We start from the raw sequence: 18,768 nt of genomic DNA, 5'->3' as shown, positions 1-18,768 counted from the left end.
TGGCAGACTACAGTAACAGATCCCCACACCCCACACCCACTGTTGCTTTTGTAGGAACATAAAAACTGTGGAGAGATGAGTGAAATAGAAGCCAAGGTGAAGTATGTCAAACTGGCCCGGTCGCTGCGGACATACGGGGTGTCCTTTTTCCTGGTGAAGGTGAGTCGGCTAGGATGGGGGGCTTGTTTGCCTGCGACTTCCTTGCTCTCTTTCAGTAAAATAGCTAAATTTGGTTTGAGCCTTAGCACCCACAGATGCAGCGTCTGGCCAGTCATGACCCAAATCTAGCTACAGCACATGAATTCAGGCCATGAGCACCCGGCTAGTGAGCGAGCCTCCCAGCAGTTCCACCTTGCTTGTGTCCCAAAGGAGTGGTCTTCACTGCTGTTGCCCTGACAACCTAGAGGTCAACTGACTCAGAGCCCTCAAGTCCTCTAAGATGAGTGACCATGGTTGACTGTCGACAACCAGATTGAATTCATGTCATATATTTCTTACTTCATTTGACCCAATCCTGAAACTGAGCCATTGTGAAAACGCACTGAACTCCTCTCAGTATCTGTTGAGGGCTTAAGAGGTAAAGCGGGTTTTGTTTTCTCCTGTTTGATACACATGGTCTGTTACTGCTGTGTCCTCTTGTGAGGAAACTGGGTCGGTCTGTCTGTCTGTCTGTCTGTCTGTCTATCTATCTATCTATCTATCTATCTATCTATCTGTGTCTGTCTGTCTGTCTTGTCTATTTTGAGAGACAGGTCTCATTATGTAGCCCTGGCTGACCTTGAACTTGAAGAAGGCTGTGACTGTCTCATGAGTACTAGGCCATCACCCCTGGTACTAAAGATATGATTAAACTTAGATATTTGTTCCCCCTGTGACTTTGTCTCTGTGCGTGTGTGTGTGTGTGTTTGTGTGCGTGTGTATGCACACGTGCATGTGCTATATATAGTGCCTGTAGAGACCAGAGGCAGGTTCCTTGGAGCTGAGGTCACACCTGAGCTGGGTTCTCAGAAACATACTCAGATGTGTCCTCTCAAGTGCTGAGCCATCTCTTCAGCCTCAGGCTCTGCCATTTTTAACTTCTATTAATTATGATCCCTTTCATAACTTGTTCAACTCTGTGAATTAATTTTTTTTAAACTGCCATAAATAAAATTTTATCTGGTAACGTTTTATGATTGTAAATGGTTTCTGCGTCATTTTGGGAGGTGTCTTTTGCCGATTTATTAAGAATATTTCACAGATCGTATGTAAAGTTTTGGCTGACATATGTGTTGCAATTATTTATTCTCCAGTCTCTTGCTTCCTGGTCTTTCCCACCATAGCCTTCTTGTTTTTTCTCATCCTTCTATCCCTGTGTGCCTCCTCTCCTCTCCCTGCTCTTCCTCTCCCTCGCTCGCTCGTCCTCCCTTCCCTCTCTGGTCCTCCCTCCCTCGCCCTTCCTCCCTCCCTCTCTCATCCTCCCTCTCCCTCATCTGTGTCTTTTCCTTTATTCTCATTTCAATATTTTTGCTAGAACAATACTTCTTACCCAGAAGTTTCCAAAATACCCACCTGTGTGGTCTTTCTGAATCACTAACACATGGAAAGGTTTAGTCTAAGTGTCTAATAAGAATTTGTCACTATATTAAAAAGAACCAATTAAATTAGTGATTAATTCTGTTTTTAGGGTCACCTGTACCGCCAGCACTTAGGAGGCTGAGACAGGATGAATGCACGAGGTCCAGGCCCTGTTTCAAAGAAGGAAAATTGGGGGCGGGGTGGGAGAAGTAAAATTAGGGGCGGGGTGGGAACCTCTGCTCATTGTACATTATGTACTTGTATGAAAATTACGTAGCACCATAAATACCGCCCGCTAAATAACGCCCTAAAACAGCGCCACAAAGAAGCAGGACCAGTAGATATAAAAAAACTGCAAGTGGAAGTGATGCAGAGATGATGTTTAAAGGGGAAGGGCTACACCTCTGCTGAAGAAGGGCTCACTTTAAGTCCTTGAATTTTACACTATTCCTCCCTTGTTTGTCACCTGCCCAGATGTTTCCTGGGGAGGTAATATCTCTCTCTCTCTCTCTCTCTCTCTCTCTCTCTCTCTCTCTCTCTCTCTGTTTATTTGGAGAGACAGGTCTCATTATGTGGCCCTGGCTGACCTTGAACTGGTGCTACAGATAGGTTTAACCTTAGAAGCTTTTCACCCTCCAGTCCCGTCCTTTGGTGTCTGGGTCCCTTCTAGCTGCCAGCTGTGGAGCAACCCCTCTTCCTTCCAGGAAGCAGCCTGCCTTGGTGAATCCGCCCAGTGTCCTGGTGCCCTCCTGCACCATCCCTCTGACTCCATGACTTAACTCACCTGGCTTTTCTAAAAAGCCGTACCCAGTTTGTAGGCAAGACTGCAGGCAAAACACCCCCAAACCACTGTATTCTAGAAAGCCTGATGACCCCTGGCCTCCCCCCTCGTTCCAGGAAAAGATGAAAGGCAAGAACAAGCTGGTTCCCCGCCTCCTGGGCATCACCAAGGACTCTGTCATGCGCGTGGACGAGAAGAGCAAGGAGGTGCTGCAGGAGTGGCCGCTCACCACGGTCAAGCGCTGGGCGGCCTCACCCAAGAGCTTCACACTGGTAGGAACAGCCTGGCGCTGAGGGACTTGTGTGGTCCTGGGTGGAGGGCAGCCTTAAAGGGCCGGCGTGGAGGGAGAAGGTGGTGCAGCGCTCAGGCACAGGGGCACTGGAGTAGAAGGGAGGGGCTGAGCAGCTTTGGGATCTTCCGTGCACCATTTCTCCTCTCATGTTCTACCCAGTTCTCTTGGAGTTCAATGCCTAGAAAGTGATGCTCACAGTGAGGACTCCCAGCCATGGCTTCCAGTGGTATCTCTGGCATATCCTGACAGGAAACCAAGGCTCATGTGCGAACTCTCTTCAGAATTGTGCTGAGGGGTGCATTTCCCAGCCTGTCCGGGGAGAACATAGACTGTGGAATACTGTAGAAACAACAGAAATCTGGGGCAATGCTGAATTCTGTAATGTCACCTCCTGGCTCTGAAACCTTTTTCAGGTTACGTCTCTGCTCTGAGCCCTGGTGTCCCTAGCTGAAAACAGGATAGGAATAACTGCTTCACGGTTTCTAGCCCTGGGGGAGATGATAAGACAGTTAGAATTCACAGAGAGGAAATGACCAGCCCAGGCTTTCTGACCTCTGCTCACCTTCTCAACTTCAAAATTTTTGCAACTATGTAGCCATCTAGGGACACATTTGCATGTAGATCTTGAAAGTAGTTTGTCAAGCAAGTTGAGCAAGAAGAAAAAGTACTGGAGATGGTTGACTACAGACTAAAGCCTTTGGAATCTCTGTTTCCTGTAGACATCTTAAAATAATGCATTTTTTTTTTAAAGCTAAAGAAGTTTAGAAGGAATGATTGGTTAAGGTTCTTGTTCCATGTGATAAAACACATTGACCAAAAGCGATTTTAGTCCGTTGTTGCAGGGAGTCAAGGCGGGAACCGAAAGCTAGATATCCACTGTGTCGGTTAAACTACCAGTGTGGCCTAACTTCTAACCCGCCAGCGAGCGATCTATCAAGACACAGACACCTGTTATATTTTAAAACAGCCTTCGTTAACTTGGGGCAGGGCAGACATTAATCCCCTAAACTACTTCCCATACTTCCCACACCTGCCTCAATCCCACGCCATCTGCTTCTAATAATTCCTATCAAGCTGCCTCCCATCCATAATCCCAAATACTTGCTAATGTTCTTCATCTGGGCCAAGTCTCCATCCACGCCGGCCACGTGCTTCTCCTCCACCTCACCCGTGGCGGCCTTCCTTCTTCCTCTCCTCTTCTCGGGTCTCTCTTCCTCCCATGCTTCTCTCTGTCTCCCCTCGCCCTGGGACCCTAGCCACGCCTATCCCATCTGCCCTGCCCAGGTGTGATGGCCTTTTTACTTGTCAGATAGGTTAGGCTCTTAGGCAAGGTACAGGTGGGGCACAGAGACAGCAAGCGGTAACGACCAAAATACATCAGACCAACCTCCAGCGATCCCCAGTCAGGAGCTGAGGGCCAGTAAACACATGGGACCTTGCTCTCCCGTGGCTCTCTCCACTCTTGTATTGTTCAGGGCCCCCCTGCCTAGGGAATGGTGCTGCCCACAGTGGGCAGCGTTTTCCTATGTCGATTAACAATCAAGACAGTTCCCCTTAGACATGCTCACAAGCCAATTCAATCTCAGTACTTTTCCAGTTGATGCTTTGTCCTCAGATGATTCTATCTAGTCTCAAGTTGCCAGTTAAAACATATCTGGGACTAGAGAGACTTGGAGAGGACCTAGGTTCAATTCCCAGCACCTACATGGTAGTTCACAACCATATGTAACTATAGTTCTGAAAGATCTGATGTCTTCTTCTTCTGACCTCCAAGGACACAAAGCACTCACATGGTACACATATGCATATGTAGATGAAACACACATAAATTAAAAATGAATGAATCCTTTTTAGGAAATTTATAACAAAATAAATAGAAAATAAAACTAACTAGGTAGCACAGTCATATAATTTGATCATAGAATGATAGGCCCAGGTAGCTGAAAGGAATCCTTAAAATCTGCACCATATTCAAACTGGGCATGGTGGTGCACACCTGTAATGCCAGCACTCGGGAGGCAGAAGGAGTGGATCTCTGAGCCTGGTCTACAACATCCAGGACAATCAAAGCTCACAGAAAAACTCTGTCACAAAAAAACAAAAACAGAAAAAGATTCTGCACCCCCCCATAGCCAGCTGGAGCTGGATGAACCACACAGTCCCCAAAATAGAGGTTTTCATTCTTAGAGAGCCATATCCTCCTCTTTCTTTGTGAGAAGTCATGGGGTATTTTTAAAATTTAAAGTTAGTATACATGTATGCATGATATTTAGGAAGAATAGAAGAAATTGCTTTAAGACTTCAGAGTGGTACTATTGGGAAATGAATTTTAAATTATAATGTCTGTAGTCATTAGCTTATTTAAATGCAATACCTCTGTTTCTATTAACTTCTAGAAAGATCTAAGCATGTATAAAGCTCTCAAATCGTTAGTTATATAGTGATTTTTTCTGTTATTGTATCAATAAAGATGATTTAGATTTAAAATAAACAAAGGCAGGAATAGGTTAGCTGGGGACAATTAATTTTGTTACATTTTTTCATGCTGTAGTTGGTCTATCCAAAGTAGTTCTAAGTGTTTTTTAAAAAAAAAAGTGTTTGGCTGTGAGTCTTAGCATCTCATGCTTCATATGGGTCCCCTAGTAAGGGGAGCAGGAACTGTCTCTGACATGGACTCTGTTGCGTGTTATTGGATCACTTCCCCCTGGTGAGGCTGCCTCGCCAGGCCACAGGGGAAGAGGATGCACTCATCCCTGATAGGACTTGATGTGCTGGGGTGGGTTGGGGGTCTCCCCTTTTTTGAGGAGTAGGGGAGAGGAGGTACGGAGAAGAGGGAGGGAGCTACAATTGAGATATAAAGTGAATAATATAAATAAATGAATAAATAAATATTTTTTTAAAAAAGAGAAAACACAAGTTTTATTTTCAAAGTAGGAAATATTTGTAACTAGCTTGGTAATGACCTCATCCAAAAGAGAGGCTGCACATGGATATTTTCACCACGGTGTAAAGTTGGGTAAAGCGTCCCTAAGGTATCCTTCTGTCCTACTCTGAGCTTTTGTTAATCTCCCAGTTGTTGGTGCTTTCCCTACTGATGCTCTGGGGTCCGTCTCCGCTTTGGTTCTCCTGGTCAGTTGTTTGGAGAGCTCCCTATAGCGTTCCATTATTGATTTCTAGTTCGATTCCATTATGCTCAGAAAACATGCCACGAGGAGTTCAGGGTCTGGGGTTGTTGTTTTTGTTTTGTTTCCTTTTGAGATGTTATTTTATTTTATGGGTATGAGCATTTGCCTGCATATGGTTGTGTGTCTCGTGTGTGCCTGATACTCACAGTGGCCAGAAGAGCACGCTAGATCCTTTAGAACTACAATTACAGGTGGTTGTGGGCTCCCACGTGGGTGCTGAGATAGCACCCCAGGTTCTCTGCAAGAGTAGCAAGTGCCCTTAGCCGCTGAGCCATCTCTCCAGCCCTTGGCCACTGAGCCATCTCTCCAGCCCTCGGCCACTGAGCCATCTCTCCAGCCCTTAGCTACTGAGCCATCTCTCCAGCCCTTAGCTACTGAGCCATCTCTCCAGCCCTTGGCCACTGAGCCATCTCTCCAGCCCTTAGCTACTGAGCCATCTCTCCAGCCCTCGGCCACTGAGCCATCTCTCCAGCCCTTAGCTACTGAGCCATCTCTCCAGCCCTTAGCTACTGAGCCATCTCTCCAGCCCTTAGCTACTGAGCCATCTCTGCAGCCCTTAGCCACTGAGCCATCTCTCCAGCCCTTAGCTACTGAGCCATCTCTCCAGCCCTTGGCCACTGAGCCATCTCTCCAGCCCTTGGCCACTGAGCCATCTCTCCAGCCCTTAGCTACTGAGCCATCTCTCCAGCCCTTAGCTACTGAGCCATCTCTCCAGCCCTTAGCTACTGAGCCATCTCTCCAGCCCTTAGCTACTGAGCCATCTCTCCAGCCCTTAGCTACTGAGCCATCTCTGCAGCCCTTAGCCACTGAGCCATCTCTCCAGCCCTTAGCTACTGAGCCATCTCTCCAGCCCTTGGCCGCTGAGCCTTCTCTCCAGCCCTTGGCCGCTGAGCCATGTCTCCAGCCCATAGCTACTGAGCCATCTCTCCAGCCCTTGGCCGCTGAGCCATCTCTCCAGCCCTTGGCCACTGTGCCATCTCTCCAGCCCTTAGCTACTGAGCCATCTCTCCAGCCCTTAGCTACTGAGCCATCTCTCCAGCCCTTAGCTACTGAGCCATCTCTGCAGCCCTTAGCCACTGAGCCATCTCTCCAGCCCTTAGCTACTGAGCCATCTCTCCAGCCCTTGGCCGCTGAGCCTCCTCTCCAGCCCTTGGCCGCTGAGCCATGTCTCCAGCCCATAGCTACTGAGCCATCTCTCCAGCCCTTGGCCGCTGAGCCATCTCTCCAGCCCTTGGCCACTGTGCCATCTCTCCAGCCCTTAGCTACTGAGCCATCTCTCCAGCGCTTAGCTACTGAGCCATCTCTCCAGCCCTTAGCTACTGAGCCATCTCTCCAGCCCTTGGCCACTGAGCCACCTCTCCAGCCCTTAGCTACTAGCCATCTCTCCAGCCCTTAGCTACTGAGCCATCTCTCCAGCCCTTGGCCGCTGAGCCATCTCTCCAGCCCTTAGCTACTGAGCCATCTCTCCAGCCCTTGGCCGCTGAGCCATCTCTCCAGCCCTTAGCTACTGAGCCATCTCTCCAGCCCTTAGCCGCTGAGCCATCTCTCCAGCCCTTAGCCGCTGAGCCATCTCTCCAGCCCTTAGCTACTGAGCCATCTCTCCAGCCCTTAGCTACTGAGCCATCTCTCCAGCCCTTAGCTACTGAGCCATCTCTCCAGCCCTTAGCTACTGAGCCATCTCTCCAGCCCTTAGCCACTGAGCCTTCTCTCCAGCCCTTGGCCACTGTGCCATCTCTCCAGCCCTTAGCCACTGAGCCATCTCTCCAGCCCTTGGCCACTGAGCCACCTCTTCAGCCCTTAGCTACTGAGCCATCTCTCCAGCCCTTAGCCGCTGAGCCATCTCTCCAGCCCTTAGCTACTGAGCCATCTCTCCAGCCCTTGGCCACTGAGCCACCTCTCCAGCCCTTAGCTACTGAGCCATCTCTCCAGCCCTTAGCCGCTGAGCCATCTCTCCAGCCCTTAGCTACTGAGCCATCTCTCCAGCCCTTGGCCGCTGAGCCATCTCTCCAGCCCTTAGCCGCTGAGCCATCTCTCCAGCCCTTAGCTACTGAGCCATCTCTCCAGCCCTTAGCTACTGAGCCATCTCTCCAGCCCTTAGCTACTGAGCCATCTCTCCAGCCCTTAGCTACTGAGCCATCTCTCCAGCCCTTAGCCACTGAGCCTTCTCTCCAGCCCTTGGCCACTGTGCCATCTCTCCAGCCCTTAGCCACTGAGCCATCTCTCCAGCCCTTGGCCACTGAGCCATCTCTCCAGCCCTTAGCTACTGAGCCATCTCTCCAGCCCTTAGCTACTGAGCCATCTCTCCAGCCCTTGGCCGCTGAGCCATCTCTCCAGCCCTTAGTTACTGAGCCATCTCTCCAGCCCTTGACCGCTGAGCCATCTCTCCAGCCCTTAGCTACTGAGCCATCTCTCCAGCCCTTAGCTACTGAGCCATCTCTCCAGCCCTTAGCTACTGAGCCATCTCTCCAGCCCTTGGCCGCTGAGCCATCTCTCCAGCCCTTAGCTACTGAGCCATCTCTCCAGCCCTTAGCTACTGAGCCATCTCTCCAGCCCTTAGCTACTGAACCATCTCTCCAGCCCTTGGCCGCTGAGCCATCTCTCCAGCCCTTAGCTACTGAGCCATCTCTCCAGCCCTTAGCTACTGAGCCATCTCTCCAGCCCTTAGCTACTGAGCCATCTCTCCAGCCCTTGGCCACTGAGCCATCTCTCCAGCCCTTAGCTACTGAGCCATCTCTCCAGCCCTTAGCTACTGAGCCATCTCTCCAGCCCTTAGCTACTGAGCCATCTCTCCAGCCCTTGGCCACTGAGCCATCTCTCCAGCCCTTGACCACTGAGCCATCTCTCCAGCCCTTAGCTACTGAGCCATCTCTCCAGCCCTTAGCTACTGAGCCATCTCTCCAGCCCTTAGCTACTGAGCCATCTCTCCAGCCCTTAGCTACTGAGCCATCTCTCCAGCCCTTAGCTACTGAGCCATCTCTCCAGCCCTTAGCTACTGAGCCATCTCTCCAGCCCTTAGCCGCTGAGCCATCTCTCCAGCCCTTAGCTACTGAGCCATCTCTCCAGCCCTTAGCCGCTGAGCCATCTCTCCAGCCCTTAGCTACTGAGCCATCTCTCCAGCCCTTAGCTACTGAGCCATCTCTCCAGCCCTTGGCCGCTGAGCCATCTCTCCAGCCCTTAGCTACTGAGCCATCTCTCCAGCCCTTGGCCACTGAGCCATCTCTCCAGCCCTTAGCTACTGAGCCATCTCTCCAGCCCTTAGCCACTGAGCCTTCTCTCCAGCCCTTGGCCACTGTGCCATCTCTCCAGCCCTTAGCCACTGAGCCATCTCTCCAGCCCTTGGCCACTGAGCCATCTCTCCAGCCCTTAGCTACTGAGCCATCTCTCCAGCCCTTAGCTACTGAGCCATCTCTCCAGCCCTTGGCCGCTGAGCCATCTCTCCAGCCCTTAGTTACTGAGCCATCTCTCCAGCCCTTGACCGCTGAGCCATCTCTCCAGCCCTTAGCTACTGAGCCATCTCTCCAGCCCTTAGCTACTGAGCCATCTCTCCAGCCCTTAGCTACTGAGCCATCTCTCCAGCCCTTGGCCGCTGAGCCATCTCTCCAGCCCTTAGCTACTGAGCCATCTCTCCAGCCCTTAGCTACTGAGCCATCTCTCCAGCCCTTAGCTACTGAACCATCTCTCCAGCCCTTGGCCGCTGAGCCATCTCTCCAGCCCTTAGCTACTGAGCCATCTCTCCAGCCCTTAGCTACTGAGCCATCTCTCCAGCCCTTAGCTACTGAGCCATCTCTCCAGCCCTTGGCCACTGAGCCATCTCTCCAGCCCTTAGCTACTGAGCCATCTCTCCAGCCCTTAGCTACTGAGCCATCTCTCCAGCCCTTAGCTACTGAGCCATCTCTCCAGCCCTTGGCCACTGAGCCATCTCTCCAGCCCTTGACCACTGAGCCATCTCTCCAGCCCTTAGCTACTGAGCCATCTCTCCAGCCCTTAGCTACTGAGCCATCTCTCCAGCCCTTAGCTACTGAGCCATCTCTCCAGCCCTTAGCTACTGAGCCATCTCTCCAGCCCTTAGCTACTGAGCCATCTCTCCAGCCCTTAGCTACTGAGCCATCTCTCCAGCCCTTAGCCGCTGAGCCATCTCTCCAGCCCTTAGCTACTGAGCCATCTCTCCAGCCCTTAGCCGCTGAGCCATCTCTCCAGCCCTTAGCTACTGAGCCATCTCTCCAGCCCTTAGCTACTGAGCCATCTCTCCAGCCCTTGGCCGCTGAGCCATCTCTCCAGCCCTTAGCTACTGAGCCATCTCTCCAGCCCTTGGCCACTGAGCCATCTCTCCAGCCCTTAGCTACTGAGCCATCTCTCCAGCCCTTAGCCACTGAGCCTTCTCTCCAGCCCTTGGCCACTGTGCCATCTCTCCAGCCCTTAGCCACTGAGCCATCTCTCCAGCCCTTGGCCACTGAGCCATCTCTCCAGCCCTTAGCTACTGAGCCATCTCTCCAGCCCTTAGCTACTGAGCCATCTCTCCAGCCCTTAGCTACTGAGCCATCTCTCCAGCCCTTTGCCGCTGAGCCATCTCTCCAGCCCTTAGCTACTGAGCCATCTCTCCAGCCCTTAGCTACTGAGCCATCTCTCCAGCCCTTAGCTACTGAACCATCTCTCCAGCCCTTGGCCGCTGAGCCATCTCTCCAGCCCTTAGCTACTGAGCCATCTCTCCAGCCCTTAGCTACTGAGCCATCTCTCCAGCCCTTAGCTACTGAGCCATCTCTCCAGCCCTTGGCCACTGAGCCATCTCTCCAGCCCTTAGCTACTGAGCCATCTCTCCAGCCCTTAGCTACTGAGCCATCTCTCCAGCCCTTAGCTACTGAGCCATCTCTCCAGCCCTTGGCCACTGAGCCATCTCTCCAGCCCTTGACCACTGAGCCATCTCTCCAGCCCTTAGCTACTGAGCCATCTCTCCAGCCCTTAGCTACTGAGCCATCTCTCCAGCCCTTAGCTACTGAGCCATCTCTCCAGCCCTTAGCTACTGAGCCATCTCTCCAGCCCTTAGCTACTGAGCCATCTCTCCAGCCCTTAGCTACTGAGCCATCTCTCCAGCCCTTAGCCGCTGAGCCATCTCTCCAGCCCTTAGCTACTGAGCCATCTCTCCAGCCCTTAGCCGCTGAGCCATCTCTCCAGCCCTTAGCTACTGAGCCATCTCTCCAGCCCTTAGCTACTGAGCCATCTCTCCAGCCCTTGGCCGCTGAGCCATCTCTCCAGCCCTTAGCTACTGAGCCATCTCTCCAGCCCTTGGCCACTGAGCCATCTCTCCAGCCCTTAGCTACTGAGCCATCTCTCCAGCCCTTAGCCACTGAGCCTTCTCTCCAGCCCTTGGCCACTGTGCCATCTCTCCAGCCCTTAGCCACTGAGCCATCTCTCCAGCCCTTGGCCACTGAGCCATCTCTCCAGCCCTTAGCTACTGAGCCATCTCTCCAGCCCTTAGCTACTGAGCCATCTCTCCAGCCCTTGGCCGCTGAGCCATCTCTCCAGCCCTTAGTTACTGAGCCATCTCTCCAGCCCTTGACCGCTGAGCCATCTCTCCAGCCCTTAGCTACTGAGCCATCTCTCCAGCCCTTAGCTACTGAGCCATCTCTCCAGCCCTTAGCTACTGAGCCATCTCTCCAGCCCTTGGCCGCTGAGCCATCTCTCCAGCCCTTAGCTACTGAGCCATCTCTCCAGCCCTTAGCTACTGAGCCATCTCTCCAGCCCTTAGCTACTGAACCATCTCTCCAGCCCTTGGCCGCTGAGCCATCTCTCCAGCCCTTAGCTACTGAGCCATCTCTCCAGCCCTTAGCTACTGAGCCATCTCTCCAGCCCTTAGCTACTGAGCCATCTCTCCAGCCCTTGGCCACTGAGCCATCTCTCCAGCCCTTAGCTACTGAGCCATCTCTCCAGCCCTTAGCTACTGAGCCATCTCTCCAGCCCTTAGCTACTGAGCCATCTCTCCAGCCCTTGGCCACTGAGCCATCTCTCCAGCCCTTGACCACTGAGCCATCTCTCCAGCCCTTAGCTACTGAGCCATCTCTCCAGCCCTTAGCTACTGAGCCATCTCTCCAGCCCTTAGCTACTGAGCCATCTCTCCAGCCCTTAGCTACTGAGCCATCTCTCCAGCCCTTAGCTACTGAGCCATCTCTCCAGCCCTTAGCTACTGAGCCATCTCTCCAGCCCTTAGCCGCTGAGCCATCTCTCCAGCCCTTAGCTACTGAGCCATCTCTCCAGCCCTTAGCCGCTGAGCCATCTCTCCAGCCCTTAGCTACTGAGCCATCTCTCCAGCCCTTAGCTACTGAGCCATCTCTCCAGCCCTTGGCCGCTGAGCCATCTCTCCAGCCCTTAGCTACTGAGCCATCTCTCCAGCCCTTGGCCACTGAGCCATCTCTCCAGCCCTTAGCTACTGAGCCATCTCTCCAGCCCTTAGCCACTGAGCCTTCTCTCCAGCCCTTGGCCACTGTGCCATCTCTCCAGCCCTTAGCCACTGAGCCATCTCTCCAGCCCTTGGCCACTGAGCCATCTCTCCAGCCCTTAGCTACTGAGCCATCTCTCCAGCCCTTAGCTACTGAGCCATCTCTCCAGCCCTTGGCCGCTGAGCCATCTCTCCAGCCCTTAGTTACTGAGCCATCTCTCCAGCCCTTGACCGCTGAGCCATCTCTCCAGCCCTTAGCTACTGAGCCATCTCTCCAGCCCTTAGCTACTGAGCCATCTCTCCAGCCCTTAGCTACTGAGCCATCTCTCCAGCCCTTGGCCGCTGAGCCATCTCTCCAGCCCTTAGCTACTGAGCCATCTCTCCAGCCCTTAGCTACTGAGCCATCTCTCCAGCCCTTGGCCGCTGAGCCATCTCTCCAGCCCTTAGCTACTGAGCCATCTCTCCAGCCCTTGGCCACTGAGCCATCTCTCCAGCCCTTAGCTACTGAGCCATCTCTCCAGCCCTTAGCTACTGAGCCATCTCTGCAGCCCTTAGCTACTGAGCCATCTCTGCAGCCCTTAGCTACTGAGCCATCTCTCCAGCCCTTAGCTACTGAGCCATCTCTCCAGCCCTTGGCCGCTGAGCCATCTCTCCAGCCCTTACCTTATCTTGGTTTGTTTGAGACAGGTGCCCACTGTGCAGCTTTGGCTGGGCAATAGCTCACTAGTAACCAGCCTCACAGCTTCTGCCTGCCTCTGCAGCTCCCCCGCCCCTACATGCTGGGACTTGGCGAGCACCTCACTGCCCAGCTCATCTTCCCTTTGTGGTAATATATACTCTGCGGTCTGAGGGCTTTCTGTGTGACGGCAGACGGCACACAACTTCTCCACATTGGTCACTATCGCTCCCTGGCTTTGAGGGGAAGAAACAGGAGCCACTAGGCCTGTGACACTAGGTGGAGAGTGGAGCCACATAAAAATTCATCTGTGTTCATTGTTGAAACAACGTGGACCTTCCTCTGACATATCTAAGGCACCCACTGCTCTGCATCTATTCACAGGATTGAGGAATTCTGCCCTCTCCAGTTCTCTGCTCCGGGAAATGTGGGATGTAAAAGAAAGCCCGAGCGCTCTCCGCCTTGGGTCTCCTTTAGTCCTAAGTCTTCAGTCCTGCCCATCTACCCTTACAGTCCACAGCTACTTCCCCCTCTTAGTCTGACATGTACTTACTTAGTTGGGGGGTGGGGGTGGCCCATGGGGAGGTAAGAAAACATTCTTTCCTTCTACCATGTGTGTTCCAGTGACTGAATTCAGGTCCTGAGGCTTGGCAACCCCGACTTTTTTTTTTCTAATAGCCACCGTTGAATACGTTTTTAGAGTTTCATTTTTCCTAAGAAATGTAAGCCATGTCACAGAGCTTTATAGCTGCTCTCTGATGCCTCGTGATGCCCGGTAGATCTTATACAGCTGTGTTTGTTCCAATGCTCTTCTTTCAGGATTTTGGGGAGTACCAGGAAAGCTACTATTCAGTACAAACCACGGAGGGGGAGCAAATATCCCAGCTAATTGCAGGCTACATTGACATCATCCTCAAAAAGGTATGTTGTGTTGAAGAAAACCAAGGAAGTCGAGGCTGGCTTGGTAGAGGGCTTGATGCCAGCTGTGTTAAGTGGAACCCTTATTTGAAATGGTTGCTTGACAGATTGAGTGTTCAGCATTAAGACTGCTTGCCTATGAGATCTCTGACCTTGAATCCCCTGATCATGTCTGGTTTTGCCACAGAGCATATTTGTATCTGTTCCTGCAGAGTAAAGGGCAGAGTGTTCTGTGTCCTAGGTTGCTCTGTGTTGCCCTGATAAAAACACTCTGACCAAAAGCAACTGAAGAGAGGAAAGGATTCATTTGGCTTCTCTGTCCATGTCGCACGCAGTCTGTTCTGAAAGCAGGAGTGGGCAGGAACCTGAAGTCAGGCCAGTTTGCTAGTCAGTAGTCAGCATTCCCTCTAGCCAGGGAGTTCGCAGCTAAGGAAGCAGAGCAGAAACCATGGCGGCATGCTGCTTGACGGCTGGTGTAGGCTCGCACTCATCCAGCCAGCCTCCTCCTACAGTCCAGAAAAACGCCAGCACCCGAAGTTGACGGGACCCTCCCAAGTCAGTTAGCAGTCTCAACAGCCTTCTGCAGGCATAGCCACAGGTCACGTCGTCCTAGGGAATCTGTTAAGTTGTGTCAAGTTGACAGCCAAAGCCAGTGAGGACAGAGTCTGTCCTAATTCCTCACAGGCTCCCTCTCTACATAGTTTTTTTTTCCTTCCCTGACTTCGTAGAAACCCAAGGTGGTATACTAAAAGTGTCCATTGTGGGTTTTGTGAGTTTTTGTTCTTACCAAACAAGGCGGCTCCATGTGCCATGGTAGTACATAGAAAATCAGACGTATTTTTAGGGCTTCCCAGTACCACCCACTCAAAAACCAGATTCTGATAGGATGTCCGTAGTGTGCCTGACTCTCTGCTGTGTAAGAGATGATAAGCAAAAAGCTTGATATGCTTATAGATTACATCACAGGCTTTCACTTTATTGGCCTTGTGCTTTTGTTCTTAGCTCATTAACTACTCAATACTTGGAATTTGCAGTCAACCTGAGTGTTTTGCTTGTGTCCCTGCAGAAGCCCTTTCAGTGGTCCTATGTTCAGACTTGCTGATGTTCATTGTTCTGTCTGTTTTACCTCCAGAAACAAAGCAAAGATAGATTTGGGCTGGAAGGGGATGAGGAGTCAACTATGTTAGAAGAGTCAGTTTCCCCAAAAAAGTAAGTATCCAGGGTAGTAGCCTTCCATCCGCCTCCTCCTGACCTGAGGCGGTGCTGGGTTAGTCAAGGCTTGCTTTTCAGTTTCGGCCCTTAGACGAACAGTGTGTGTGATACAGCTGTCCCGTGTGGGGGCTGAGCATTTCATGGGGACCCAGTGCACGGCGTGGTGTCCACCTCCATCTTAGGAAGCCGTCGGTCTTCCTTGGTCCTGTTCTGCATCCCTGATGTAAATTTTATGGACTGGGTTATTGCCTCAAAGTCTGTAATCTGGCTTCTGTTTGATTCTGTTCTGGATCTCAGAGGCTGGCCACTGGTGGAGGGTAAGTGTACACAAAGCACTAACTACATCCACACTCCTCTCACAGGCTGTGAGACAGCAAAAGAGACAGGGCTAAGAATTTACTCATGTAGCTGGAGAGATGGTCCAGCAGGTAAGAGCACTGGCTGCTCTTCTAGGGGACCCAGGTTCGATTCTTGGAAGGGACATGGCAGCTTACAACTGCCTGTAAGTCCAGTTGCTGGGGAATCTGTCACCCTCTTCTGGCTTTCACAGGCACTGGGTGCAAATGACGTACATGCAGGTGAAACACATATACATATAAAATATTAGAAACAATTTTTAAAAGAAAAAATGTACTCATAGGAACCATCTTCAGAGCAAATCTGGGGTTTGTTCTTGAATTTTCTGCCTTCGCGACCCCATCTAGAAGTCAGGAGTCACCATCATCAAAACCAAACATAACCAGGATGGTTGTTGGCTGAGGTATAAGAACCTGGCGTCATCTATTCTGAACTCATTTAAAAGGATGTTTTATAGTTATTTTTTACAATTTCGAACATATTATTATTTATTTTAATCATACTCACCCCACATTACCTTCTTATCCCACTCTGTCTCCCCAAGGGCCAAGGTGACACAGATGCTCCATTCAGGTCTGAGCTCCCAACAGTTGATTTTCTCAGCGCTTTGGCCTGTTAGGGCTCTCCACTGCCCACTGCTACTCACGTTTTTGACTCTCTCCAGAGGCCTGTTGCTTGAGATGCTAAGTTGGTTAGCAGGGACAGTCTGACTGTCTCTGCCTCTTGGCACACCTGCAGGGAACCCCAGACCCCACTTGTGGCTTCTCCACTGGGTTCCTGAAGAACCGCCCTCATCTGCCTCCTTAGTTTCACATGTGCAAACTCCTTTGCACATACTACTCATTTGAAAACCTTAAGAGATTATACGTGAGTGTGTGTGTGTGTGTGTGTGTGTGTGTGTGTGTGTGTGTGTAAATCCTAATCTCTGATTGGAATCTTTTGGAAAAGATGCAAGAGTCTCTCAAGCCCCCAGAGATGACCGATGTCCTCTCTGGTCAGTGGACTTGAACTTTTGAGAGGTTTTCCCTAAACTTATTTGCACATTTTTTCCCATCAAGGTGAGGATAGATGATATCTATCATTGCCCAGAATGGAAACCTGTTGAATGTGTGTGATTGACCAAAGGAGGGCACAGTATTTCCCAACCATCCCTAGGAACATCACTGCGTCAGGACTGCCATTTGTTTTGTCTTAAGAACAAATGAATCATGGAACACCAAGACGCTACCCCATGGAGACATTGACACTGGTCCCAACTGGGTTTATCTCAGTGCTGCTCCTGAGTCCGTACCCGCCGCGTGTGCTGTTTTAAGTGGTCCCCACATCCTAGGGCAGAGCGCACCTTTGATGCCTTCCCACCGTAGCATCCTGCGTGTGAGTGGCTACCCACCACTGACCAGCTGTCTCTTCCACAGATCTACCATCTTGCAGCAGCAGTTCAACCGGACTGGGAAGGCAGAGCATGGCTCGGTGGCACTGCCAGCTGTCATGCGCTCCGGCTCCAGTGGGCCTGAGACTTTCAATGTCGGCAGCATGCCCTCGCCGCAGCAGCAGGTCATGGTTGGACAGATGCACCGAGGACACATGCCTCCGCTGGTGAGACTTCCTGGTCATTTGTTAGCCTCTGAGTCATCAGAGATGGCGACAGGTTCTAAGTGGGAACCCTCTGCCTCCCATCTGAGCCACAAGTCATCAGCTGTGCGTTCCTGCAGTTTAATGACTATGACCACTCTTTTCTAGAATCGATGGCTAGAGAGGGTGGGACGTGGTGTTTAGTTACATGACTCATCCCAGTTGCAAAATATGCAGCAAAAGCAAGTCATGGAAAGAAGTGGATCTTTTGAGAGTGTGGTCCACTGTGATGCAGAAGGGACTGGCCAGGGTGTGAGACTGCTCGTCATACTGTGCATCACAGAAGGAAGCAGAGAGGGCTGAATGCTGGTGCTCAGCTCAGGATCCCAACCTGTGGATCAGGGTTACCCACATTTAGAATGGGTCTCCCACCTCAGTTAACCAAATCTAGAAACTGCTCTCCTTCACAGACCTGCCCAGAGGCTTGTTGCCAAGGTGATTCTGACTCTATTCCAATCGGAGATAAAATTTAAATGCCATGAACTTCTTTGCGCTATAGAAACCGAGCCTCATACCCCGCCCCAGCAGCTTCTGGCTGACTGGCCCAGGTACCCCCACGAAGTGTGAGAAATGGGCAGTCATCCATGACCTACCTTTGCAACCCAGTCTCGCTGACCACTTCCTAATTCTTCCGATCCAATACCGATCGGGCCTGCCCTGGGAATCCCTTGCTGTCAGGTTAGTTTTGAGAACTCAAGAATATCAAAGTTGGGAAGTCACTCAACTGTGAAAGTACGTCAGCTATGGGCAGCAGAGTCCTGACTTATAATCAAGAACCCGCCTTACTAAACAGCCATGTGTGTTCTGGGCGTGAGATCTTTGTGCTTCCTTGCTTGGTTTTTCGAGACAAGGTTTCTCTGTGTATGTGTAGCTCTGGTTGTCCTCGACTCACTCTGTAGACCAGGCTGGCCTTGAACTCACAGAGATCCACCTGCCCCTGCCTCCCTGAGTGCTGGGATTATAGGCGTATGCTGCTGTGCCCCATAGTGAGAGATCTTTTATCTATGGTACCCAGAGCAACTGCATCCCCTGAGCTCTGCCGTGAAGATGCTCACCAGCCGTCTCGTCTGCTAATTAAGCTCTCTACACCCTTCTGATTATAAGCCCTTCACTGCAATCACCTTCGCTTTGTGTTCTATTAATATAACACGCTATTTCTGGCCCTCAGGTTGAAATGGGAGCTAGTTCAGGTGCGTAATGAGATGCGCTCTTGTCGGAGGTTTGGTTTTTGTTCTGTTGTGCAAGGAGGCCCTGTCGTCCCCAGATTCTGCTCACGACTTCGTGCTCCTCTGCCTTTGCAGACTTCAGCGCAGCAAGCCCTTATGGGGACCATCAACACAAGCATGCACGCCGTCCAGCAGGCTCAGGAAGACCTCGGCGAGCTTGACTCACTGCCACCTCTCGGCCAAGACATGGTAAATATCCGTCAGTGTGTGCCATCCTGTGTCTCTGTCCTGCCTCAGAACAAGGCTGCGTGCTCTGTCTGGATTCTTCTAGGTGAAGCTGTCCCCAGCTGGCTAACAAGGAAATCTATATGTCTTGATATATGTTGGGCCTTTGCAGTCCATCGCTCCCAGCTCTTGTGTCCACGGGCACTGAGCCTCTGGGCATCTTACCCCCTCAAGCCGTTCTCCTGTCATCTGCAAACAGGGCTGATGGCACTGGGTGGTGGTCTAATTCTTAGCATGGGCCTAGCATCTAAGAAGAGCTCAACACAGGAAGCTGGCT

General features: G+C 51.4%; 1 protein-coding gene across 1 annotated transcript in view; it reads left to right on the top strand.

Moving 5' to 3' along the window:
• The window catches only part of TLN2 (talin 2), a 269,148-nt gene that overhangs the window by 107,072 nt on the left and 143,308 nt on the right, over positions 1–18,768 (top strand). Inside the window, 6 exon segments of the mRNA XM_084781229.1 lie at positions 55–159; positions 2,455–2,610; positions 13,741–13,842; positions 14,972–15,048; positions 16,824–17,004; positions 18,342–18,455. Of these exon segments, the coding sequence (XP_084637355.1) occupies positions 55–159; positions 2,455–2,610; positions 13,741–13,842; positions 14,972–15,048; positions 16,824–17,004; positions 18,342–18,455 (735 nt within the window).

The sequence above is a fragment of the Acomys minous genome (assembly GCF_964271855.1).
Source record: "Acomys minous genome assembly, chromosome: 5".
NCBI lineage: Eukaryota > Metazoa > Chordata > Mammalia > Rodentia > Muridae > Acomys > Acomys minous.
Note: the sequence above shows the minus strand (reverse complement) of the source record. Positions and strands in the feature narration are given on the sequence as shown.